Source organism: Nothobranchius furzeri, chromosome 2 (genome assembly GCF_043380555.1).
Source record: "Nothobranchius furzeri strain GRZ-AD chromosome 2, NfurGRZ-RIMD1, whole genome shotgun sequence".
Lineage (NCBI taxonomy): Eukaryota > Metazoa > Chordata > Actinopteri > Cyprinodontiformes > Nothobranchiidae > Nothobranchius > Nothobranchius furzeri.
The window spans coordinates 73629804-73655003 of NC_091742.1; the positions used below are offsets into that span (position 1 = coordinate 73629804).

The window sequence follows — 25200 nt, forward strand, 5'->3', positions numbered from 1 at the left end:
AGTTCTAGTTGAACATGATAATTTCATTTATTTATTATTATTGTTATTTTTTTTTGTGTGTGTTTTTTTGAAGGCATTGTAACTGTTTTGTTGTTTAAATTTTGATGATGAGGATGTAAACCTGAGGGGGTAGGGCTAAATAAGTATACACTTCTCCCTACTCCTTTTCAAACAATTGCGTGGAATGATTTTATGAAATGTTGGTGAATGTATATGTTTGAAATAAAGTGAACTGAACTGAACTGAACTGAAAATATTAAACAAACCAGAAGTCCGTGCGAGCTCACAATTGCTGATCGGTAGCTGGTCACATGGTGTTAATCGCCTCTCGTAACCCCCTGTACACTACACGACGCTCAGCGCAAAACTCGTCCCAATCTTGTGGATTCTCGCACGAGTGGAAAATCGGCTCAAAAAAGTGAAAAAGTCGCACAGTGTACGCCCAGCTTAAGGCTCCCTGATGTCACTTCACCATTGCAGCAAATTGACAGCATTGTTTTGTAAAGAAATAACTTCTGGGTCACTCCTGTTGTTGGCTTCTATTTATTCCACAATGCTGCTGCTATTAGTCAGTGCTGAATTACCAATGCTGGCGCAGACATAGCAACCCCTTGGGCACAAATATGATTGACTGGAACCAGGAAGTAGAGACAGGGCAGATTAACGCTGGGGACACACCGGCCGCGGAAGCGCCGCGGAAATAGGACTGCCTTCATTCTGCGCCCTTGTTAAGCTATTCTATAGACCACATGGGCCGCCGAAGCGCCGCGAATCGCCTCGCGCGCGCCGGCGCTCCAGCCCACGCCGTGCAGCGATCATTTCTGCGTCGGCTCTATTTTTTTTCGCGAGCTGCGGGTGAACCGCGTCAATTCTGGCAGGAAGTCAAACCTAGACATAAGAGGCAGGCCGGTAAATTTAACAAAATAAAGCATTTCAAAATAAAAATTCCGCAATAGTCAGATGTGTTCGTAATCAGACACTGCAGAAAAACCACACGAACACACACACACATACACACATACACACACATACTCACACATCGAACTTGTGTGCGTGTGTGACCACGTGAAGGGGGTGTGGTTTTGGGTGTCTTTTCACTGGAGCAAACAGGACAGAGAGGCAGAAAGTCTGAGGCAAGCAGTTAAGATGGATGACTTTAAATTAAATTTGGAAGTTGAGAAACACAAGGAGCTGTACGACCCCCGAAAAACATGGTTATTTACGTACCCATGTCGGAAGAAACTGCTAGGATACAGCTGCAAAATTGGAGCGGGTTCCAAGAGATTCAACTGGCAGAAACAACTCATAAAAGTTAAGTTAAAGTCCCATTAGTTGTCACACACACAGGTGTGTGTGCGAAATTTATTCTCCGCATTTGACCCGTCCCCTGGGGGAGCACCGCGGTGAGCTGCAGACAAGTTGCGCTCATACTATAGGTTCACACACACACACACACACACACACACACACACACACACACACACGCATGCACGCACACACACACGTACAAACACTCAAACGTAGAGGAAAAGAGCTGAGAAAAGGCAGAGAGGAAATGGAGGACACCAAGTGTTTAAAAGAAAAACTACAGCTGAGCCGAGGCACGCCTCGACTGGGGCGCGTCTGATCTGAACTGAGGAGCGGCAATCAGCGGCCGAATTTCGTGAGCGATTCGCTTCTCGGCGCTTCTCGGCGCTTCCGCGGCCGGTGTGTCCCCGGCGTAAGACATTAGATGGTTTTTGTGATTATTTTACTGTAAAGGACTTACATAGTGTACCTCTAAGCTTATTGAACACATTTAATGAGAATTAGAAGAATAAAAGTTATTTACACACAAACACTTTTTAAAATGTTTTGACCCAATTTGAATTCCATACAGGCAGCTTAGAGCTAGGCAAGAGACGGCCCTCATGACGCGCCCTTGCGCTCACACGTGTATAAAGCCGGGAGGAACAGATGTGACTGGAGAACTTTTCCAGCTGTACTACATCAACATGTCTGTTCAAGAATTAGAGAAGAAGAAGACCATAGACCTCAGGAAGAAGCACATAGGGTAAGAGAAACCCACTCTGATATGGTGATCAGGATTTACAGCAGGTTGTCAACTTTTATTTTACAGAAGAAAAAGTCTGTTATTCTCTGAGATTGTCTGTTGTATTTAAGCTTATTAACTTTTAAGGATTTGATATTGTTAAATCCAGCTATGTATACTAGTGGATTGCAGCAGTAAGCATTTAGTTGGTTGTAGCACAGATTATTATCAATATTTCTTTATATAATATGTATGTATTGTAAAATTTAAAAAAGCTGATTAATGTTATTATTTTGTTCCTCTGCAGGCCATCTTGCAAGATTTTTTTCAGCCATGACCCAATCAAGATAGTGCGAGCCAAAGGCCAGTATATGTATGATGAAAACGGACAGCAGTACTTGGACTGCATCAACAACGTGGCTCACGGTAGGCTTGCGAACACTGACAAACACATTCAGCTGAAGAAATTACCTCCATACTCCCAAAAAGAAAAAAAAACATCTGTTCTGGATCAAAAACGTTAAACTCTTCTTTAATTTGGTGTTTCTTTATATCAACCCTCAATTATCTACTTTTACTGCCTGTTTGTATGGAGGGAAATTATGTAGGGATCTCCTAATCTGTAATCCATCCTTTCTTGTGCTTCTCAGTGGGCCACTGCCACCCAGATGTGGTGACAGCTGGAGCTCAGCAGATGGAAATGCTCAACACCAACACACGCTTCTTACATGACAACCTCGTACTCTATGCACAGAGGCTGCAGGCGACGCTGCCGGACAAGCTTTCTGTGTGCTACTTTGTCAACTCTGGGTACATTTAGACAGTTCACATTCTTCACCCGGCACATTTTAAACCTGCCAGACTTGCTTTCCTACTTTTCTTTGAATTGTGGTGCTGTTTTAATTAGTTCTACTGCACTTTAAGACACATGATAAAACCTGCCTTCATGGCGAGTGTGCAGCCTTGCAAACAGATAAAAAATATGATGCAGATTCAGCATTAGTGGTTTCCTAAAAGAGGTGTTTATCAATGGGCTCTGGTCCAGCATGGTTACTGATTTACATCTACAGTACCGCTGCATGAACGGAGAGAATTACTTGAACAAATTGCATTGTAGATAATGATCCGTGAACTCAGCACCACATATCAGTGCAGGGAGAAGTCATAAAGCTGACAGGAAATAGGAATTGTTGACATTTCAATGCTGAACATACTGTATTTACATGTCTTTAACAAGATGTACAATCATGTTTAAAATGTAGTCGTCTGCATTAATGTGAATCTGGTACATTTCTGTACTGATTTATTCATCAAGAGTTTCTTTAGAGATGCTTGATGGTGTAAAAAACATGTGTGATTACAATTATTTATCATGATTACTTAATGAGTTTCAGGGGATTACAGTTACTGGTTTATCTCAGTGAGTGGCAGGGTTCAGCTGTATAGGAAAAAACATCAAGTATAAATTATGAGTCAGAAATTACTTTCATCATAATGTTTAGATCTATAAACATTATGATGAAAATAAATATTTGGGGAAAATGGTTGATTAAAAACGGCTGTTTAAAACATGCACAGACAGAAACAACCAATCATTGAATCTGAGGCCATGTGCACACATAACCCACAAGACAAGGATCCACACTGGAGGCATCAGTGGTGCGGAATGGCAGCGGAACGTTGCTTCGTTAAACAGAATTCATTATAGCCAATAAGGTTGGTCCAAACCAGGTGTAAAACAGCAGCTTCTGGGACACGTCAATTTCCACAGTTAACAAAGGGCTAAAAAGGAAATCACACACTGTTTCAGTGGATAACATCCAGTAATTTTCTAAATAAAAGACTGTTGCAGCAACAATATTTCATATCTATGTGGATCGTGTCAGTACATGTGACCTAACAGCTTATTTACTCCCAGCATCTTTCTAGAAGAGCACCGATGTGTTTTTCATGGCTTTAATCCTGGCAGTGGAGAGGCACATTATTATATATCAAACGTGATTTCTTATTCTTCATTTTGGTTTAATAGCGGATGAGATGAACAAACCGTGACCTTTGTTCTGAGGGATTTTGTGATCTTGCAAGTCCAGCGAGGAGGGCAGAGAAGTCGCTCTGTAGCTGAGACATCCGCGGTGTGGATTGATGCTCAGTGAAGCACGTGGGTACACCGTCCAGCTCCCGTTCCATGCCGCTGTTTCCCCCAGTGAGGATTCGGGGTGATGTTTGGCCTGTCGTTCATACAAAAGTTAAGCTATAAGCCACCAAAAAACAATTATTTCAAAAACTGACAAGTTGGAGATTCATGATTTTTTCATTGTCGGCATTTGCTTGTAGGTTTCGTATTGTCCCTGCCTGCGACAAAAATGCTCTGATGTCACGTGTGATCTGTATTCACAATCACTAGTTTTTGGCGCTCATTACCTGCTCTTAAAGACCACAGGCGAAGAACAGTTATTGCCCACCAGCTAACTATTCCAAGGAACATTTTTCAGCAAAGATGCCAAAGATTTGGGGAACTACTGCCACCTACAGGCTTGGCATGCCTATGAATGTGTGCCACAATGCACTCAGTTTTAATTTTTTGATGAAAACAAGGTGGTGTGGACCAAAGTTTTTTTTCTAGATGGGTGGGAGAGAATAGGTTTGTATACATGGCCAGTGAAAACATGAGCAGACAGAGCTGCTATAAAAGGAGAGAAGAGCTGCTATGGAAGTATGAATTTATGCTTGTAAATAAAACTAAATGGAAAATATTACTGAAGGTTACTCCATGATGTTCATCACTACCTTTGGGTTTGTTGTCATTTAGACAACTTTACATAAACTGTCATTTCAAAAAGTGATTTGAACCTTCATAAGGGGTATAAGTGGGCATTGTTTGTAAGGCAAGACAAAATAAAGCATTCTAGCAAAACACAATGTGTATAGCACTGTAGATACTGCTAAACCTAAGCCTTCACTCATTACCTTTAACCACAACTAAGTATCAGCCTCTCCTGCCCCTACATTAGGGAATAAAACACCAAACTGTAAGTGACGTTCGAGTGACATTTACCTGTGTGTTTTGTGGTGACTGAGTAACTTTATTTAACCCTTGCCCTTTCAGCTCTGAAGCCAATGACCTGGCCCTTCGACTAGCACGGCAGTACACAGGCAACAAAGATATCATCACGTTGGAGAAGTAAGAACTGCTCTATGATATTGACATTGAGCATCTATGTACAAGAACACTTTAAATTAATACATGTAGTGGAATCAGCTGAGTCTTCTTCCATTGTGTGGATTTTGCAGTGCGTATCATGGCCACGTGTCATCGCTAATTGACATTAGTCCATATAAGTTTCACCAGCTGTCGGATGCAGAGCAGAGTCAGTTTGTCCATGTGGTGAGTGTTTTGTTTCCCCTCACTGTCTGGACTAGCTTCACACTATTAAAACACCATAACTCAGCCTGCTCTGCAGCCTTGTGGCAGGCTGCTGAGTGTTCAGCATACATGAGAGAGAGAAACAGGATTAAATACAACAGCTTTACTCAGCAAATCACTTAATGTTCCTTAGTTCTTTGTGTACTATACATTTAAAATTCCTTGTATTAACAGCTCTACGAAGGACATTTTGTCTTTATTTTTTACTGTTATTCAGCAAAAACTTTTATGTAGAAGTCAAGTGCGTCCAAATTTAATTGTTTTGACTAATTACTACAATATTGTTGTTGTTTTTTTTTTTCTTGCGGCGTTGACGCAAGTTTTAGTGTTTATCTTGTCTTTGATGGTTTTTGAGTTAGTGTTTCTGTTGATTTTACCATAGATAATCCTGTTTGTCTTTAGCTGTTTGTGTTCATCTTCTATAACCCCTTCTTCCAGTAAGGGTCGCAGCGAGCTGGTCCCTATCCAGCGGTGATTGGGTGAGAGGAGGGGGACACTCTGGTCTGGTTGCTAGTCAACCACAGATTCATTCTGGGAAAATCATGACCTCAGTAAATAATCAGTGTCAAAAGCTCTACATATTGAGTTTAATCATTAAAATATTTTATTATATCTAAATACATATAACCCCATACTAATAGGCAACCTGCAAGTATAAATGTTTGATCTCCATTTTTACATTTTTGCAAAGTTTAGTCTATTCTTTTTCATAAAGTTGTGTCATCTGCATACATCCAACATGTTATTTAAAGAGTAATATGAGAGTACAAACTGAAAAGCTTGTGACTAAATGTAGAGCCCTGAGGAGCACCATACATATTTGTACAATTAATATTCACACCAAACAGAAGACTGAAGTCTTATATAGATATATTGTCTTACGTACAGGCTCCTAGTCCAGATGTGTACAGAGGTAAATACCGAGCAGGCCACCCTGATCCAGCCACAGCATATGCAGATGAAGTCAAGAAGATAATCAACAACGTTCATAAGAAAGGACGCAAGGTACAGTTTGTGTCTGATATCTGTGATATTATTCCTCTAAAATGTGTTACACTATACATTATAAACCTGACAGGAATGACAATACTGATATGTCAATGTTAACATAAAGTAAAGACTTGGTTGTAAAACATTTCAAATTTTGGTAACACTTTATAATAATGGTCCCTAATTAATGTAACATGTGCATTATTTAGCATAAATAAATTATTAAATCAAGTATTACCAGCTGCTTAATAGTAATGATAATATTAACTAATGCATTACTAAGCCCCTAAGTGTTTTCTTTTATGTGCAGATTGCGGCTTTTATTGCTGAGTCATTGCAGAGTTGTGGTGGGCAGGTCATTCCTCCTGTGGGTTACTTCCAGCAAGTGGCTGAGTACGTACTAACCCGATTTCATTTCCACGATCTGGTTCTTTCGGTCACTACCCAAAGCTTGTGAACATAGGTGAGGGTAGGAACGTAGATCGACCGGTAAATCAAGATCTTTTGGCTCAGCTCTCTCTCCACCACGACAGACCGGTACAACGCCTGCATCACTACAGACGCAGCACCTATCCACCTATCATTCTCGTCCTCCATCTTTCCCTCACTTGTGAACAAGACCCCGAGATACTTAAACTCCTCCACTTGAGGCAGGACCTCGTCCCTGACCTGGAGAAGGCTTTCTACCCTTTTCCGACTCCAAGGAGCTGATTCTCAGCCCAGCTGCTTCACACTCCAGCCGCTCCAGCGAAAGCCAGAGATCATGTTCGGATGAAGCCAACAGGAACACATCATCTGCAAAAAGCAGAGACTCAATCCTTAGACCACCAAAACAGATCCCCTCAACACCTTGACTGCGCCTAGAAATCTTGTCCATAAAAAATGTGAACAGAGTCGGTAACAAAGGGCAGCCTTGGCTGTTTTCTCAGTTAGAAAGAAAGCAAAATGCTTTATATGTCTCTTTTACAGATGATTTAGTGAATTCATGAGTCTGTTCATTTTCTGATCTACAGACTGGTTCGTAAAGCCGGAGGTATTTTCATTGCTGATGAAGTTCAAGTGGGCTTTGGTCGCATTGGCTCCGATTTCTGGGCCTTTCAGCTCCAGGGACAGGACTTTGTGCCTGACATCATCACCATGGGGAAGCCAATCGGCAACGGACACCCGTTGTCTTGTGTGGTGACGACCAGAGAGGTGGCTGAGGCCTTCATGTCATCTGGAATGGAGTACTTCAATACCGTAAGAGAAATACACAATAAACGATGACTTTCATGGGTGTCAAACAAGTTCTCCATGTGGTAGAAATGATAACATCTCTTTTCTGTATTTTCTCTGTGTTTCAATATGAATATCTCAGTTTGGTGGTAACCCCGTGTCATGTGCCATTGGCCTGGCTGTCCTGGATGTAATTGAGAAAGAGAATCTGCAGGGTAACGCGCTGCAGGTGGGCCAATACCTGACCAACCGGCTGGAAAAGCTAAAGGAGAAGCATCTGCTGATTGGAGACATCCGGTGAGCAAACACTAACTTAAAAATATAGTAAAAAATCTGTTTTCAGTGACATTTAGTGCAAGTATTGGCATAAAAGGACAGCTTCTATTAGGAGGAATATCATCTAATACAAATCTTACACCAACCAGAACAAGAGATGCTGTACATTTATGTTCTTTTTCTATATATATTTATTTTATTATTTTTGGCACTCTCTACAGAGGTCGTGGTCTTTTTGTTGGAGTGGAACTCGTGAGGGACCGGGCAAAGCTGACTCCAGCTACAGCAGAAGCACAGGAAGTCATTTATAAGTAAGTTTGGCATCACTTTAAAAAAGGTCCCCCTTTATGGATATGTTATCAATTATTCGGTAACACTTTACAAATCATTAATAAGCAGCATTAATTTAGGGTGAAAATGAGATCAAAGTGACTCGCCTAAGCGTTCCACGCAGCAGGTCCAGTGAGGTCACAAAATGACCAGAGAATTGCAAGCCCCTGTGTGGTTTTGGCAGTTCATGTGATAACTGGCGAGGAGAAAGATGGCAGCATGAATCCAAAAAGGTCTGGTTTATTTTCGGTTCTGTTGACCTCAGCTATGGTTTCACGAGTAATGATGTACTTTAACTATTTAAGCTACTGGAAACCTGCACCTGACTTTTATTTTGAAATTTTCCAGACGTTTTCCATTGCTTTTGTGTTTGACTTCCTGTCTGGCCCGATCTGAAACATTGAGCTTGATGCATTCTTGAAGTGTAGCGTGTAAAAAGTAGACTCAAAGCCCTTCTGGGACATGTCCAAAATGCAAGGCTTCACAGCCGGTAAAAACACACCCATCCACTTTACCAGCAGCTAATTACTGCGTATGCTTCACTGGCATCACGCTACGCTTTCTGGGCCGTTCCCCCAGACGTGTACATAGAGAAATTAAGAAAGAAAACAATCTTTTGTATAGCGCCTCTCAAGATAAAAATCACACGGCACGTCAAAAAAAACAAATAGACTGAAAAGATTTCAACATGTTGTGTAACATCTGTGAAGAGCCAAATGCGGTCTGGCAATCCTCCTGTGATTGTGTGATCTCACGGGACCAGCTGCGTGGAACTCTTTCGCTTCTGTTTAACATCTAAAATGCTCAGGTGGGAAGGAAGCGCGCGGGCAAAACACGTTTTTTTACGATGCGCGTAGCTCACTCCAGTATTTCCCAATTGGTCCTCACAGCACACTGCCCTGCATGTTTTCTATGTTGCCCTTTCAAACACCACTGTTTGCCTGCTGCCACACACCTGACTTAAATGAAAGAGTGATTAACAGGCATCTGCAGCACTTGATGTCCTCCTGCGGAGCCAATCTAAATCAGGTGTGCTGAAGCAGAGACAAGAACAACATGTAGGACAGTGGTCTCTGAGGACCAGGGTTGGGAAACACTGATTTACTTAACCAGAGCTACGCGAAAGGCCCGGTTATTGTAAAGTAGAACTTTTAATTCCACATAGAAATCACCCGATAGAATATTTATTCAGAACTCTTTTAAGTGGTTTAGAAGTTTCCTTTCTTATAGGACAATAAATAATAGAACAGTTGATGAAGCTCCTGGGTAATGTTTGTATGTTTTAACCAGGGTATGAGTCTCTGTGACTTTTGAGTCAGAATCTGTAAAATTTGTGAAACTGCTGTTCTAAATAGAGATATTTGTCCCAGGCTGAAGGAGCAGCACATCCTTCTTAGTGCTGACGGACCTCATCGCAACGTGCTGAAATTCAAGCCTCCACTCTGCTTCACTACTGAGGATGTTGACCTGGTGGTGGAGAAACTAGACCTCATTCTTACAGGTATCCTTAAACCGTCTCTTGATAAAGATATTAATAATCCTCTTTTATTTTATTGTTTTACATATCAGGACGTGATAAAAATGATCTGATCTTTAACACGTTCCAAAACACTTAAGATATAATCTCAAGTGTAGTCTGGAACATACAGGTGTGTGTTAACACAATGCCAAAGGCATCAGTCTTAGATTAGAGAAATTGTTGCATCCAGTCAGTCAGGTCATTTTTTAAATGATCAAGTCCACGATTTTACAGAGAAAATGATTATTCACAGATAAAAAAAAAAAACCTTAAAATCTAATCAAATTCACCCCAAGGTTTACGCTCTCATTCACTCTTTTTTCTAAACATTTGCAGTAGGGCTGTCACAATAATCGCAAGAACAATATATCGCAATATTAAGAAACCCACCGCGCTGCATGACGTGCCACCGCAATTACCGCACTTGATTAAATCTCGCGACAGCGCACGCTGAGAGGTAAAGTCCGCGCTGATCGAGGAGATAGTAGGGCACTTTTTTTTCTTTCTGTTAGATGTTGCAGCCAAATTTGCATTTCAAAGTTAAACCTCCTGAATGTTGTTTTTAAGTTCAGTCAGAGAATGCCGTTACTGCCCTTTGATCTGCATTCAATAAAGTGTTAAAAATGGCCATGTATTTTTTTCTAACATTTTTTAAATGTGTAAGCACAATGTTTCAAGGAAATATTGCCATGAGTTTAGTAATTAACAAACAAATTTGCTAAGTACATAAATAAAAACGAGGTGCAATAATATCGCATATCGCAATATTGAGCTGCCCTGACTCACCGCAGGGGGAATTCCTCAATCGCGACAGCCCTAATTTGCAGTAGTCTCTTGTCTAAATGAATGCCTTGTGAGTCATTCCCTGTAGAGAAACAGCTCTGGCCTGTTTCAGGAAGTAGATGTTAGTCAGAGGGGAGTGCATAGATATGTATGTATATAAACATTAGATGGTGAAAGTGGGAGTTGACGGCGTAGCTAAATGGCGGCCACCTTACCTCAGACAACAGACCCCTCCGCTCTCAGTGGTAGCAGCTGGAAGGTGAGTGATCAGCTTAAACAAAAACACTCTTAACTCAGTGAAATATTAACGGATTAACAAGCGGTTTGCCTTGTTACAAACCTTAGAACACATGGGCTTGAGACAACATACTTGCTTATGTTGAAAGTAACGCTTTTGCTTTTGAAAGTGGCTTCATTGTGAACCATATGTCCCGCCTAGGCTATCTGCATGTTATTCAGGTTGAGACCACAATTGATATTTTATGTGGTTCTAACCAATAACGACTTTACGGCAGTTGTGTAAATGGCTGTGTTTGTGGGTGTTTTTGTATTTATTAGGTGTCTAACTTGGCTTAGAGATGACGAGGCTACGGTGTGTGCACTGCTTAGCAAAACAAAGTTGATTATTTACCTCAGTGACAGTCGCTCGTTTTATTAAATGAATGCTAAATTGCCCGTGATTTTTAAGCGACTTGGTTTGTTACACAAAACTTATACTGAGATATATTAAAACAGGACATTTCTGGATTTATGTTTGCAGAAATACACCTTTAGTAATTGTGAAGCTTGAGGGTCAACATGGCTGACTTTGTACAGCCTACGGATGCTCGAATCGCCGCTGTGACAAACTGAGACAATGTGGGATCACCTTTCATCTGTAACTGTTGCAAAGAAAACCTATACTTGTACATTATTCAGTCTGTTAATTGTTTTTATGTCAATGAAATAATTTGAAACTGCTGTTCCATAGCTGCTGCGACCTCCTTCTATACATTGTTTATCTGGTTTTATGACTGTTAAAAATCTCCTTCACAATATCAATCCATTATCCATCCATCTTATTTATTACTGCAATCCATCTTATTTATTAACCTAATCTATCTTTTGATTATTTCCTAATTTTTTTGGAAAGCATTTCCAAAGAGCTTATAATTAATAAAAGAAAGTCAATAAATAAGAAAACAAAAATTAAGAAATACTGAAAATACAAAATAATTTGCTGGGTGAATTTTTTTTGCTGGTGGTCTGGTTCTGGCTGACAGATGAGATTTGGAAGTTGGTTGTCTTATTTGTTGGGGTGCACATATATATATATATATATATATATATATATATATATATATATATATATATATATATAGATAGATAGATAGATAGATAGATAGATAGATAGATAGATAGATAGATAGATAGATAGATAGAACATGATAATAGGCTATTTATACTTTAACTTACTGTAGCTTACAATTAAATGTGTTATCTTTGAAAGATTAAATGCTTTGTGGAGTGAAATAACAGGAATTTCTGGGCAAAACCCATCCTATTTCATAGACACATCTCTGGTGTTTATAACAAATCAAACCTTTTGAAAATCAGTTGAAAATTGAGCAAGTTAGAGTTATTTAAATAGTACATGCACCATACACCCCAATGTCAAGAAAGGGGGCGGCTGTCTGAGGTAAGATGTCCGCCACGTTGCTACGTTGCATCCCATTGGCGAATAGCAGAGATGAGTCATCTAGTGTTTATATACATATCTATGGGGGAGGGGGCAGAAAGCATCAGAATTTGGAGTCTTACTCATTATTATTCGTGATATCCGGACATCTCACCTCTGATTGGCTAAGCAACACAACCCTACCACTGACTCAGTTTGCTCTGAAACATCAATGTTTTACATCCACAAATAACGCAAGCCTGGAAGAGTTCTGCTGTGTGGTGTTATTGCTAATGCTAACAGTTAGCTTCTACTAGTCGAGATGCGCTCTGCTCTCTCCTGGATACAAAAATCTACACAGCCTTCTGTGGTTGCGAGTCAAGATGTGTGAATCAATGAATGCTAATGCACAGTGTGACGTAGATCTGTGTGGCTTTTTCTTACTCGCCCATTTACGTCTACTTTCTTTTGGTGGCTAATGCAGGAAATAGGAGTAGAAGGCTCCATGCTGTAGTTCTTTCTTAAAACACAGAACCGTTTTGTTACCTGTTTTCCCGCTACGTTTCGTCTGCGGCTGCAGACTACAAAACTGTTCTGTGTTTTAAGAAAGAACTACAGCATGGAGTTAGAAATACGACACAGCAAGAACACACCTAAGATGTTCAAAGGAGTAGAAGGCTATTTTCGTATCCAGCCTGCATGTGAAACTCACAGTGACCAGTCATAATTCAAAATTAGCAAGAAAGAATGGTTTCTCAGTTAACTTAATTTTTAGGAGGATTGAATGCTAAAAAAAAACCATTAAAACCCTGTTTTAAACCCTACAAGCAACAGTTAGCATCTTAAAGGTTAAAGCTAGTAAAACAATCTCTTCTCACTAGAAAACAGCTTGACTTAAATATGCCAGTTTTTTTTTAGAACATAGATCCGTGGCCTGACCAGATGAGACCAGAGTAGAAATGTCTACCAACAATGCAAACTACCATGTTAGGCAAATAACAAACCCAGAAAATCAACACTCAACACCGCAGTACGGCAGTGGAAGAGTAATGATATGGGCATCTTTCGGTCACTGAGCTAACAATTATCTCCTCTGGCCGAACTAGTCTAGAGTCAAATGCCAGTGAATCTGGCTGAAGGCTGAAGTTTGGACCAAACTGCTAGCCTAGCAAGCCATCCTACATGTGTAAATATTTTGTTTGGCTCTGACACATGGACAGAGCTCAGTCGTGAGGTGGAATATATGGTTGTCTCCACATACTATTGGACAATGCTAGGACCAATCAGAGCAACGAAAAACATGACATACTCATTGCTATGGAAATCAGTCAATGTGGCAGTCTGCCATACACCTTCGTAAAAGTAGAAAAAGAAGCATCTCATGTCTCTATCATCTAATGTCTCAAAGAAATGCCCAAGTCTGAATCATCCAAAGTTGATGGCAAAGCCATTTCAAACTAGCGCTGTTCCTGAGCTGCCTCCATCTTTGTTGTTTTGGTCCATTGCAGCTCTGTCTCCACCGCAAAGAAGAACCTTGTAATTGGGATACGGTCGCCAAACGTCTTTCTTCAAACAGAGCGCTGTGATTGGCCCGGCCTAAACTTAGACAAAGGTAGACCTGCTGAGGCTACAACAGAGCCTGGATAGACCGACGTACAGAGCTAAATCTTTTGCTACTACAACGGTTGGTCTGGATTTCTAGGCTACCAAACTGGGTCATTCAACAGGAAATGATCCCAAACACAGCAGCAGGATAGTGGAGAAGAAAGAAATGTAAAGGAGGTCCTATATACTGTTGGGTCATGAGATAGATGCACAACTCTTCAATTCAGGCTTGTTTTTGCTCAATACATTGGTTGAGTCTTTGCACGTGTGAGCTGGAATATAAAAGAGCTCTGAGTTTTCTGTTGTGTTCTCATGTCTGCAGAGCTGGAGGAAGCTTTAGGCTTGAAGAAGCACACAACTCAGAGCGTAGTAACAGAAAACTGTAAACGAAAGGTAAGATCTCCAGTCAGACCAACTCCTAACACTTTCTACAGCTGCTTCATGAAGAGGATTAAACAGCTTGACTGATTTTCATTTTTGTTTCATCTCTCCACAATCTCAAGCTATCTGCTGAAGGAAACGGAAACAGTGAGATAATAGAGAGAGATGAAAGAGTGCAACAACAAAACAAAACAAACAAACGGATCAAGACATGAAGATGAAAGTCAACACATGATATAAACGCTCGATCTTTGGGTGGAAACAGTGCATCACACTTGTTTAACTGACTTTCAGATTAAAGTTCATCTTTGTGATTCAAAATGTTATGAATTGCTTAGAAATAAAGAGTTTTATGTTTAAATATAATTTATAAAGTCAGGCATTTTTACTGAGTTTAAGTTTTATCAATTTCAGACTTCATAAATCTCTCTCTCTCTCTCTCTCTCTCTCTCTACATATATATATATATATATATATATATATATATATATATATATATATATATATATATATATATATATATATACATATTAGTCTTATGGTTTTTCTTCTCTGACATCTCTTTTGTTAGTACTTGGCAAAACTTGGTGCTAAAAGTAAATGTATGGACACGAAGTAATGAAATAAAACACTTTAATCACCTGACTGGAATCAAATGGGATTCTTAAACCTTTGCTTTGTTTTCCTGAACCTAAACCAAACAGGAACACTGTTTGACAAGTCTTTAATTATTTACTAATGTCCCAGGCTGAATGTGGCCATAATGTATTGTTTACTTGTGTAGTTTTCATGCTGATGAATGTGTTGGTCAGAAACTGTGAAAGTAAGAAGAAATTAGCAAAGGTCCCATAATGAGCAGAAAAGATCAAAAAACACAGATTACCTGGGACAAATAAAAATCATGAGATTAGAGAAATTCTGTCTGTTTCTTGTTACAATTGTCCCTTCTTTACTCACTTTAGTTTGATTCATTCCATCCTAATAGTTAAATATTGCAATTTACAGAGCTAAACTCCTTGTTTTATCAATTTAAGATGCAACCTTGTCTCAAAAGATGGCTGACATAATCTCATTACATAATTATTTACGGCTGGTGTTCCCCCCCACCCCACCCCCACCCCCACACACCCACCTACCCCGTTGTTATAAGTGTATTATTTTATCTTCTTGTTCAGGGACTCCAGATTACAAACAGCCTTTTAGCTAACCCAGGTGCATTTGCAGCAATGCTATAAATGAACAAAGTCCTTATTAACCGAGGTTTGTTCTGCTGTTACATCGGAACGATCTGAACCTTTTCAACAGCATCTGTTTGTGATCTACTGCTATCTACCGGACACTTTGCGCAATAACTTCCATTCCTGTTCTGCTGGTCCTGAGTGAATTATAGCCTCTCAGATTCCTGTTCTTAGCTGACAGGGGGGCACCTGAAGTCTTCTGCTGCTGGAGTCCATCTGCAGGAGCTGATCAGAGATGCTGTTCAGCAGACCTTGGTAGGAACCAGTGGTTATTTCAGCTGCTGTTGTATTTCTATCATCTAGAACCTGACCATTATCCTCTGACCAGACATTATCATTTACATTTCTACTGATAACTAAATATGTGTTTTATAAGCTATTATCTACTCTAGAGAAGGTTGTGGACCAAATTCCAGCACTCATCAGCCCACGTGGTACCAACAACCATTCCACCTTCAAAGTCCTGTAAACCCACTTTCTTCTCTATTTTGATCCTCAGTTTGAACTGAAGTCAGGACTAAAGTTCATTATGTCCAGATGCCCAAATGCATTCAGTTGCTGCCATGAAATTAGTTATTTGTGCTAACAAGAGACAACCAAAGCGCTACATATGGTAAAGAGGTCAGAGGGGTCCTCCACAAATACAATATCTGCGCTTACAGTGTAGCATAATAATCCTGTCAGTCTCTCTCTCTCTCTCTCTCTCTCTCTCTCTCTCTCTCTCTCTCTCTCTCTCTCTCTCTCTCTCTCTCTCTCTCTCTCTCTCTCTCTCTCTGTGTGTGTGTGTGTGTGTGTGTGTGTGTGTGTGTGTGTGTGCGCGTGCTTACAGTTTACTCCCCTGTTGAGACATTCCCACGTGACCCTTCAAGAAGCTAGCAGAAGTTTGTAGGAACAATAAAAGCAATTCTTAAATCACTTTTCGAGCCTCTGTAAACTGATCCTGTGTCTTGTGATACTTATTTTTTCTTTATTAGTACATTGTTTCTTAGCTTTTTCCTAATTGGATGTTACTTGTAACCTTAAATGGAGAAATTAATTAATTTTTGAATAAAGCTGTTAAAAAAACAAAATGTGGAAAAAGTGATGCTGATCATGAAAGTGCAAGTGAGAATGACATCCTGTGAACAGGCGTGAGCGTAACCACCTTCACTACTCTAGCAAGACAAAGGAATGGTGATTGATTTCCAGAGAAACACTCCTCTTCACTCACCGGTAAACATCCATGATGGTGGTGGAAACCTTTACAGATGCTCTTTATGAGAGGGGCCAAAGCTGCCTCCACCTCCTGAGGAGGCTGGGGTCCTTCTGAGTTGATTCCCAGCTGCTAAAATCCTTTTATCACTATGTTGTTGGCTCTTTTATGCTAATTTTGTCTGTTGCTGCTGTCTTTTGACCAGATCGTTGTAAATGAGAATTAGTTCTCAAATGACTCATCTGGTTAAGTAACGGTTTAATAAAATATTACATAAACAAGCTAGTTAAAATGCTAGCTTGATTCTGAGCTGCCAACTAAATTCAGTTGAGAAGAAGTGTGAAGGGAGGATGCTGGGGAAGATGAGCTCCATCTTGGAAAACCTCTCCCACCTACTGTAATTGACTGTGGAGACCATGGACAGATCCTTCAGAGGCAGACTGAGACACCCCTAAAACATCCCCTCTGCTGTACAAGAGTATAACTCCTCAGTTTAACTGGTACTGGAATTGTCCTGTTACACAATAACATCAATTAAATATTCAATAAGTGTGAACTACCATGATGCACTTCTGTTTTTTATGCTGAAACTCAGTTTTCTATTATTATCCTTTTTTTTATTCCTGAAGGTTACAATAATAGCCTACTGCCTTTGTATATTTACCTGTATTATTCTTTTTCCTATTCTAAGTGTATGTGCTGCCATAGCGGGGGTATTTCTCCACTGTGGGATCAATAAATTCTATTCAATTCTATTCTATTCTATTACAATTACTTACATAAATAAAATACATAAGCAAAAAATTTGTTAGTAAATTGTATAAATGGAATAATTCCAAAAAAAAGTTTCCCAACAAATTCGTAGACGTCGGGAATTTGTTCCGATAGTTTGTGTTTATGTGCTCGATAGGTGCAACCAATGAGTTCAACAGCAGGGGGCAGAGTAACAGGAACATACTAAAGTCTAACTTCCGCCCACTTCTTTCTCTTCCGGTTACGGCGAAAACAGGTATGGCGTCTCCTGTTTTCCTCTGCGTGACAACGAATTAGTAATCCGCTGTAATCCTTTGCTTTTACACCAAATGTAAACATTTTTAAAACAACATTTTACACATAAAACGTATTTGTTTATGATGATGTGGTCATTTTAGAAATAATTGACTTTAGGGTAAAGATCTTTAGTTGTCTCATTTGTGTCGGTATAAGGCCGCTCGTAATGTCCCACCGGCAAAGTCATGAATCTCATGCGTAAATGTTTTCGCTACGGATAAAATTTTTATAGAAAGTAACAGTAACATTCATAAAATTAATATTTTCTAATTCGTGAATGAACATGTTTAGCTAAAGATAGCATGCTAGCATCCCTTCTCATTTAGCTAAACCTTGTCTTCCAGCTCCAGGATGGTGCAGCGCCTGACTTATCGCCGTAGGTTGTCCTACAACACCGCCTCTAATAAAACCAGACTGTAAGTCAGTTCGTTGTTGGTTTTATCCGGTAAACTCGTACTTGGGTTAACAACAACGTGTTGTGATTGTCGGTCTGCAGATCACGGACACCTGGCAACCGAATTGTGTACCTGTACACCAAGAAGGTTGGCAAAGCCCCCAAGTCAGCATGTGGCATCTGCCCCGGTAGACTGCGTGGTGTAAGTAAACATTCAAAGCATGTTGTGGTCTGATGCACTTCGGAGATTGAGTTCTGGGTCATTTTAAACCTTTTCTCTGTATGGATGTTAGTGAAAGTTATTTTTGCAGTCGACATTCAGTTCAATAGTAGATATGTTGGTGGATAAGTCAAGTTAGATACTGTTCAAACCAGATAAGCTAAATGTTGACATATTTTTAATGTAACTGAAGCAGCATGAGTCTTACAAACTTGTCACTCTCTTAAAACTCAAATATTCCTTTTTTTTAGCAACATTCATTTGGAATTACAGTTGCTAAACTAAGCTAGTGAATAGTTGTTTGACATTCTGAGAGAATGGGTGAGATTAACATTGTTGAATTAAAGACAATTATAATAAACATTACAAGACTTTAATTTAAGGTGGTATTTTGAATGTTTTTTTAATCCTAACCCTCTGTGTGTGTGACACAAACACACGAAGACTTGTTATTCTGGCACATATCCATATTGACTTCTACAATCACAGCCTGCTACATGCACTGTGTAGGTTTCACCAGTACAGTCCACACTTAGACTAAAGTGGTGGTGGTCATGTTTACAAGATACACCATGCCAGCAAATCGGCGTAATATTACCGCAACAGTGTGTCTTATGAACTCGCCGTGCAGGCATGGAGTTTTGCAGATTTTGCTGCAATCTCTTCGCCTTGCTTAGTAATATTGCTGTAATGGTCTGACTTATAAACGGCTATTGCGCCATGGCACAACAGAGGGAGGTGTCATGACGTGGGTACTGGGAAATATATTAAAAATGAAAGTAAACACGGGCGATAAGGTTTGCTTTTTGAACAAAATCAGCTGAGAAGGAAAACTGGAGCGCTGCAGCACTCCATGAGCGTCTGTTAGAGCTGCAGCTCAGATCATCAGAGATCGAGATAAACACCTTCAGAAGCAGCTTGTTAAGAAAAAACCTCAACGATAGCAGCTTCAATTGCAATAAAAAAGCAAGTTATGTCCAAGATAAACTGAAGTCTGCTGCATCGCAGAGACCGCCCACATACCCCCTTATAATGCCGCAATCGCCTTTTATAAAAAAGACACAATTGCGCCACGTTACCACCACGGTATGACTACTTATAAACGACCTAAGGCTCCCTGGTGCCACCATGGCGTTGCGGCAAATTGCCGTTATTGTTTTGTAAAAACAGCATATGTAAACCGTGCATGTGGTTTGATATGTAATATAAATGATTTAGTACTTGTTTTATTACTGGTTCTGTGGAGGAAGTAGTGTTTAGTGAATTAAGTTTTGTAATGCTGCGCTGGCTGCATGTGGGTTGAAAAACAATATCAAGTTACTATCTACTGTGGTGGACATGGGTATGTTGGGAGTTTCCATATGATGGTTAACTTTCACCAGCATGTTCTGCTCTTTAAAATGAAGGTTTGTGTTACAGATTCGTGCCGTTAGACCCCAGGTTCTGATGAGGCTCTCCAAGACCAAGAAGCATGTCAGCAGGGCTTATGGTGGATCCATGTGTGCAAAGTGTGTCCGTGACAGGTACGTTATGTTGGTTGTCTGGAATACTTTCTACTATTGTACTAGGGCTGCACGATAATAAGAAAAATAGGCAATAACTAGGGTTGGAATTCGATTGGAACCGGTTTGTTAGATTTTCCCGGAATCGTTCCGTTTTTTTTTTGTTTTCGATTCCAAGAATGCAGACGGAAGAGGAATCCGCTGCCGATCTCCGCGAAAAATAATAGGGATCTGCAAATTGTGATCAATGCTTTTCAGAGCTGAACACACCAGCTGTCTTGTGTGAAGCACAAGTCCCTCCTCCCCCCACCTGCGCGCAGCGGCCAAATACAGTTAAATGCGTCTGCCGAACCTTTACTCCATAATGTAAACTTTAACTCCTGCAGCGTAGAGCAAACTTGTTAAAATACGTCAACACGGTGGATTTAATAGAAGCTTTAAATAACAAACTCTGGACGGTGTGAGGTGAGTTTGTCTCACGGCAGAAAGAAAAACACACGGAACGCCAGCAGTCAGACGCAGCCGCTCACCAACACGTGCGTGCGTGTGTGAGCGTCAGAAGGCTGAACAATAACCTGTTTCTAAAGCCGGGCGTACACTGCGACTTTTTCACTTTTTTGAGCCGATTTTCCAGTCGTGCGAGAAGCCACGACATCGGGGCGAGTTTTGCGCCGAGCGGTCGTGTAGTGTACAGGGGGTTACGAGAGGCGATTAACACCACGTGACCAGCCGCCGATCAGCAGTCGTGAGGTCGCAGGGACTTCTGGTGTGTTTAATATTTCGCTCGTCCCTCGTGAGGGTATCGCACTGTTGAAGCAGCGCTGCGAGCAGCTACGATCCAAAAAGTATCAGAACCGCTCACGGCGCATGCGCGCGCATCCTGCATCAATGCCGGCCGGTCGCTCGCTATTTCCCTAATAACACACACTCTTCGTTTTTGTTTCTACACGTTTTTTTTTACTCACAAAGATTGTCAAGAAAGCGTGTTTGTCGTGTTCATGTCAAATTAAACTGATCACAAAACACAGATTCACTTTCTTTATTTCGTTTTCCTCATCCAACCCCCATAAATCCCTGTGTGTCCTGCAGCACTCCCGAAGGACAACAGGCAAGACAAGACAAAAAAGTCTGACGTGTTGAGTAAAAACTGCTATTTTTAGCACATTTTTAGGGCTGACGTGTTGCTACCAGACGTACAGTGTGAGCAGTCAGGTCGCATGCGAGAACTGGGTCGTACAGTGTGAGCACACTACTCGTGAGATCTGCTCTGCGAGGAAGTCGTACAGTTTGAGCTGAAGCTGAACGCTGCGAGTGAAAAAGTCGCACAGTGTACGCCCGGCTTAAGACATCATGCTAGAGCTGCTTTCTCTCTGGTGGACCAAACCAGCTTCTGCCACAATAAATAATTATAATAATATAAAATAACTTTTTTTATTCCCTTTCTGAACTATTTTCGGGGTTATCTGCGGGGTCTTAAAAAGTCTTAAGTCTTGAATTTGGTGGAAGGAAAATTAAGACCGGTCTTAAATTTGGTTCGTATTGACGTGATTTTAAAATACGTTAATCTTATACTTGCAAACTTAACGCTTTTCAGCGAAAATAGCCGTTTATTAAACCAAATGTGTTCACGTGAATCAGTTTTTGTTTTAAGGAAGGTGAGTCTTTGGTTGGGTTTCAGTCACTCTTTATAAGAATCAGTTTCAGAAAAATGAGGAGTGTTCATCCTCTTCACAAACCATCTTTGTTAGTGGGTCATTTGACCAGTCACAGAGACAGCTAGAGAAAAACACGCAGTGGTAGCCGGTATCACGGTGCCGCTACTACTGTCGCTTCAACATCTCGCAGCTTAAAGTTCGGAAAATCATCTAAATCCCCTCCAGATGCGTCAGTTTTCTGTCCAGAACTTAAGCAGGTTTGTCTCCTTTCAGTTTCAGCCTTAACTGATGTTTCCCAAGGCTTGTGTTCTTTTGGGGGGTGGAGTTGAGTTCAAGTGTTGGTCAAAAACAGCTTTCCCAGTAATTAGACAGGTCCATCCTAACCTAAAGAAGGTTCTGACAGACAAGGTGCTGCGGTTGTTGTTTCAGATGCATACAGGCTAAACCTTTTAGGCACGTCTTTCCTACATATAAGAGATTTGAAATCAAGAAGAAGAAAAACATGCAACAGAGTATGGGTCTGTTCTCAATGAGTTATTAAAGTAGTTGTTAAATATTAAATAATTACTTGTCTTCACAATCACATTTTCTTTATTATTGGTTGCTCCATTTGTGTTTCCATTTCTGATGCATGTTGGTGTTGATACAGCAACCAGCAACGTATTGTACAAAAAATCCCAAATAAAACTAATAATGTAAAAAGTTTATAACCTATTTCAAACTGTGAGGAATATTTTTAAAACGTAGAATCAAACAAACTGAAATAAACCCGTCTACAGCTCGTCCTGCTCACAACCAACAAGCTGCACACAGTTAGCTCATTAAAGGTTCTCTAGCTAAAACTGGCAACATAAAATATCGTTGGCTTTTTTTGGTACGAAGCAATTAGCTAACGCTTCACAATGCAACAAAATGATGACATTTCATCAACTTACCGGAGAAGATCCTTCCGAAACACCGAAAATGAACTGCAGTCAATGCAGCAGCGGGGCTGTTTGGAACTATTCGAAGCTACATGAAGCACGTGACTCCCGCATTCCGTGACATAACTCTCTACAGCTCTGACAGAACCCTGCCCTCCTCTCCCAATGATTGGACAGGAATTCGAGAAACGTGATTGGTAGCTAAGACTCGTGCTCTCATTGGTTCCACCCAAGTTCCTCCCACTGACGCTAGAATCGAGACAAAAAGATTCGTAACACTGTAGATTTGAGGTTTGTACCTGTAGAATGAAATGTGTTTTGAGAGTTTTGATTTCAAACTTGTACCTTGATTTTTTCAATTTGGAAGTCTGCTAGTTACAAAATGAAAGTTTCATGTTTCTGGATGAATGTTTGACGTTACAAAATGAGTAGTAAATGTACAAAATAAGTTTGATTTTACAAAATAAAAAATGCATGTACAAAATGAAAATTTCCTGTTACAAAACAAGAAATACAAGTACAAATTGAGAATTACAAGTTAGAAAACTAAAGTTACAAGTTACGAATCCAAAGTTGCATGTGATGAAACATGTTCGAAGTTACAAAACTTGGTACAAGTTACGCTGAATATTGTCCCAATCCTAGCTCCATAGTTGTCCTGCTGGGGTATTGCTTTGTAACACTTCCCAGGAGACGGAAGCATGAGGGCCAAATGTCTCCCGTCAATCCGTGAGTGTCTGTCTCTTGCGGAGAAGCATGAATCAGCCTTAACAGTTGATTAGTTCTTTACAATAGTCTTAATTTTATTTTTACAAGGTCTTAAAAAGTCTTAAATTTAAGTTTTGAGATTCCTGCATATACCCTTTTTCTGTTGAGAGTTTTAATGTTTGAAATCTTATATTTTTACTGACAGCAGCTACATCAGGGTATCCGCGGGTCCTTAAAAAGTCTTAAATTCGCCTTTCCAAATTTAAGGCCTTAAAAATCCTTAAAAATTACTAATAATCCTTAAATACAGTTTCCAAAGGTCTTAAATTACCAAAGACCCAATAAACAAGATTATTTTATTTCAATTTTCATGAATTTCTAGTTAGTGTTGAGCATTTTTTGTGTACGATGTTGGCGTAAGCGGAACCATACACATTCAGTTGGTTATGAAAGGGGGCTTTTTTAGATGAGCACATTAGCTGTTTAAGCTAGTGGGAGATTGCACCATGGGGACGTGCAACTTCTATGGTAACTGGATGGCTAATCCCACTTTCGCAACGTGGTTCGCACCGGTTCCAGGCAATAGCTGGAAATTATAGTTCAAATTTAATTTTAAAAAATAGCTTAAATTTGGTCAAAGTGGCCTTAAAAAGGTCTTAAAAAGTCTTAAATTTGGCTCCCTTAAACCTGCAGATACCCTGTACATTTAAGTTTCACTTTCTGTTCTGACTGAACAGCTGCTGCAGGTAGAACAGCTGGACGTTTCTGGACATGTTGGAGACATTTAGCCTCTCATCCCAGAGGCTTCTTCCATACTTTGGTTGTGGTCAGAAACAAACACACTGGTTGTGCTGCAAGTCTTTTTCTTTTATTCTCCAAAACATGTTTTTGTCTAAATGAAGGTGATTTTTATTCATAAAATTAAAATTCATGTTAAAGTTAAGATTATTTCATCAAGTAAGACCTGTGGTTAGCTAGCTCAGTTAAAACATGGTATGTCTTGAAATAATCTGAATCGGGAATCGATAGGAACCGGAATCTAAACGAGGAATCCGAATCGTTCAAAATCAAACGATGCCCAACCCTAGCAATAACAGTGATTAATATTGCGATGATGACATTATTTGCAATAAATAAAAACTCAACGATTAACTCAAAAAATGGAGAAAATTATCGTAAAAATGAGAAAAGCAAAATATGTGAGGAAAGGGAAAAAGAGAAGGCAATCAGTGGATCCTGGAAAAAGCAGAATCAGCAGAAAGAGCAGAGCAAAGCTAACTCAGGTGTTTGCTAACCATCAAAATTGAGTGCTGTCCACCTCTGGGGCGGGCATCTAACCTATGAGAACCCACCCAATTGGCCAAATGGGTACAAAGCTCCATTTGATTTGTTAAAAAAAACATCATCCATGTGACAGAATTCGTTATGTGTAGCAAACATTTGAGCTGACCATTCATTATGATATTAATCTGTTTTTTGCGATATGCATATTGCGCATGCTGATATCGCAATATATTGTGCAGCCCTAAATTGTACTTAATGTCAAAGTGTTTTTTATTGATAAAACTGCAAAATGTTTATAAGGTTGCTCTAAAGGTCTGAATGTGTACGTTTTGAATGCAGAATGTATTTAAAGTGACATCTTTGTTTTTATTTCAGGATCAAGCGTGCTTTCCTGATTGAGGAGCAGAAGATCGTTGTCAAGGTGCTTAAGGCACAAGCACAGAGCCAGAAAACGAAGTAAAATGTGTATTTGCATTGCCACAATAAAAAAATAACATTAGGGCTTTGTGTTGTTTTTCATTTTTAAATATATGCAGATATAGGTTTGTCATCAGTATCAATGTTGTGCTTTTTGACTCCTGGCTGCAAACAAGATGCTACCAACCCATCTTAAGTTATGATTTGTAAGCACAGTAGTTTTTTCTTGTTTTGTTTAAGGAAGATAGTTTTGTGTCAAAATTTATTTCAATAAAAACTGATACTTGATACTCTATTAGATCCAATCCTGGGTAGCATGGCTACAATTGTGAATTTAATTATTTTCCAAATTTAGGGGCATGCTGCATAAAGGTTGGTTTGGTTTTAGTAGTATAAATTTCACCC

The 25200-nt window shown here is 39.9% G+C and overlaps 2 protein-coding genes across 3 annotated transcripts; both read left to right on the forward strand.

The window, feature by feature from the left end:
* The first annotated feature begins 1923 nt into the window (after window positions 1-1923).
* etnppl (ethanolamine-phosphate phospho-lyase) lies at window positions 1924-14442 on the forward strand. The gene is made up of 13 exons (XM_015946499.3): window positions 1924-2053; window positions 2340-2458; window positions 2683-2842; window positions 5139-5213; window positions 5324-5417; window positions 6345-6461; window positions 6757-6839; window positions 7460-7685; window positions 7804-7958; window positions 8159-8248; window positions 9638-9768; window positions 14154-14224; window positions 14335-14442. Exons 1-13 carry the CDS (start codon window positions 1995-1997, stop codon window positions 14425-14427), a joined length of 1473 nt encoding a protein of 490 aa, XP_015801985.3. The 5' UTR covers window positions 1924-1994; the 3' UTR covers window positions 14428-14442.
* A 3141-nt stretch (window positions 14443-17583) lies between these two features.
* Window positions 17584-24877, forward strand: rpl34 (ribosomal protein L34). 2 transcript variants are annotated; one of them, XM_015946498.3, is made up of 5 exons: window positions 17584-17651; window positions 18037-18108; window positions 18189-18288; window positions 19726-19829; window positions 24754-24877. In XM_015946498.3, the coding sequence occupies exons 2-5, from the start codon at window positions 18044-18046 to the stop codon at window positions 24836-24838; spliced, it is 354 nt and encodes a 117-aa protein (XP_015801984.1). In that variant the 5' UTR covers window positions 17584-17651; window positions 18037-18043; the 3' UTR covers window positions 24839-24877. The 2 variants fall into 2 exon arrangements, with proteins under 2 accessions (XP_015801984.1, XP_070404021.1); XM_070547920.1 differs by having other exon boundaries at window positions 17634-17726.
* The last annotated feature ends 323 nt before the right edge of the window (window positions 24878-25200 follow it).

Excerpts from the sequence above, each read along its gene's own strand:
- rpl34 (XM_015946498.3), top strand. The coding sequence starts at position 18,044 with ATGGTGCAGCGCCTGACTTATCGCCGTAGGTTGTCCTACAACACCGCC. Across the intron at positions 18,109-18,188 it reads GCCTCTAATAAAACCAGACT|ATCACGGACACCTGGCAACC; the intron begins GTAAGTCAGTTC and ends GTCGGTCTGCAG. Across the intron at positions 19,830-24,753 it reads GCAAAGTGTGTCCGTGACAG|GATCAAGCGTGCTTTCCTGA; the intron begins GTACGTTATGTT and ends TTTTTATTTCAG.
- etnppl (XM_015946499.3), top strand. The coding sequence starts at position 1,995 with ATGTCTGTTCAAGAATTAGAGAAGAAGAAGACCATAGACCTCAGGAAG. Across the intron at positions 6,462-6,756 it reads TTCATAAGAAAGGACGCAAG|ATTGCGGCTTTTATTGCTGA; the intron begins GTACAGTTTGTG and ends TTTTATGTGCAG. Across the intron at positions 14,225-14,334 it reads CAGAAAACTGTAAACGAAAG|CTATCTGCTGAAGGAAACGG; the intron begins GTAAGATCTCCA and ends CACAATCTCAAG.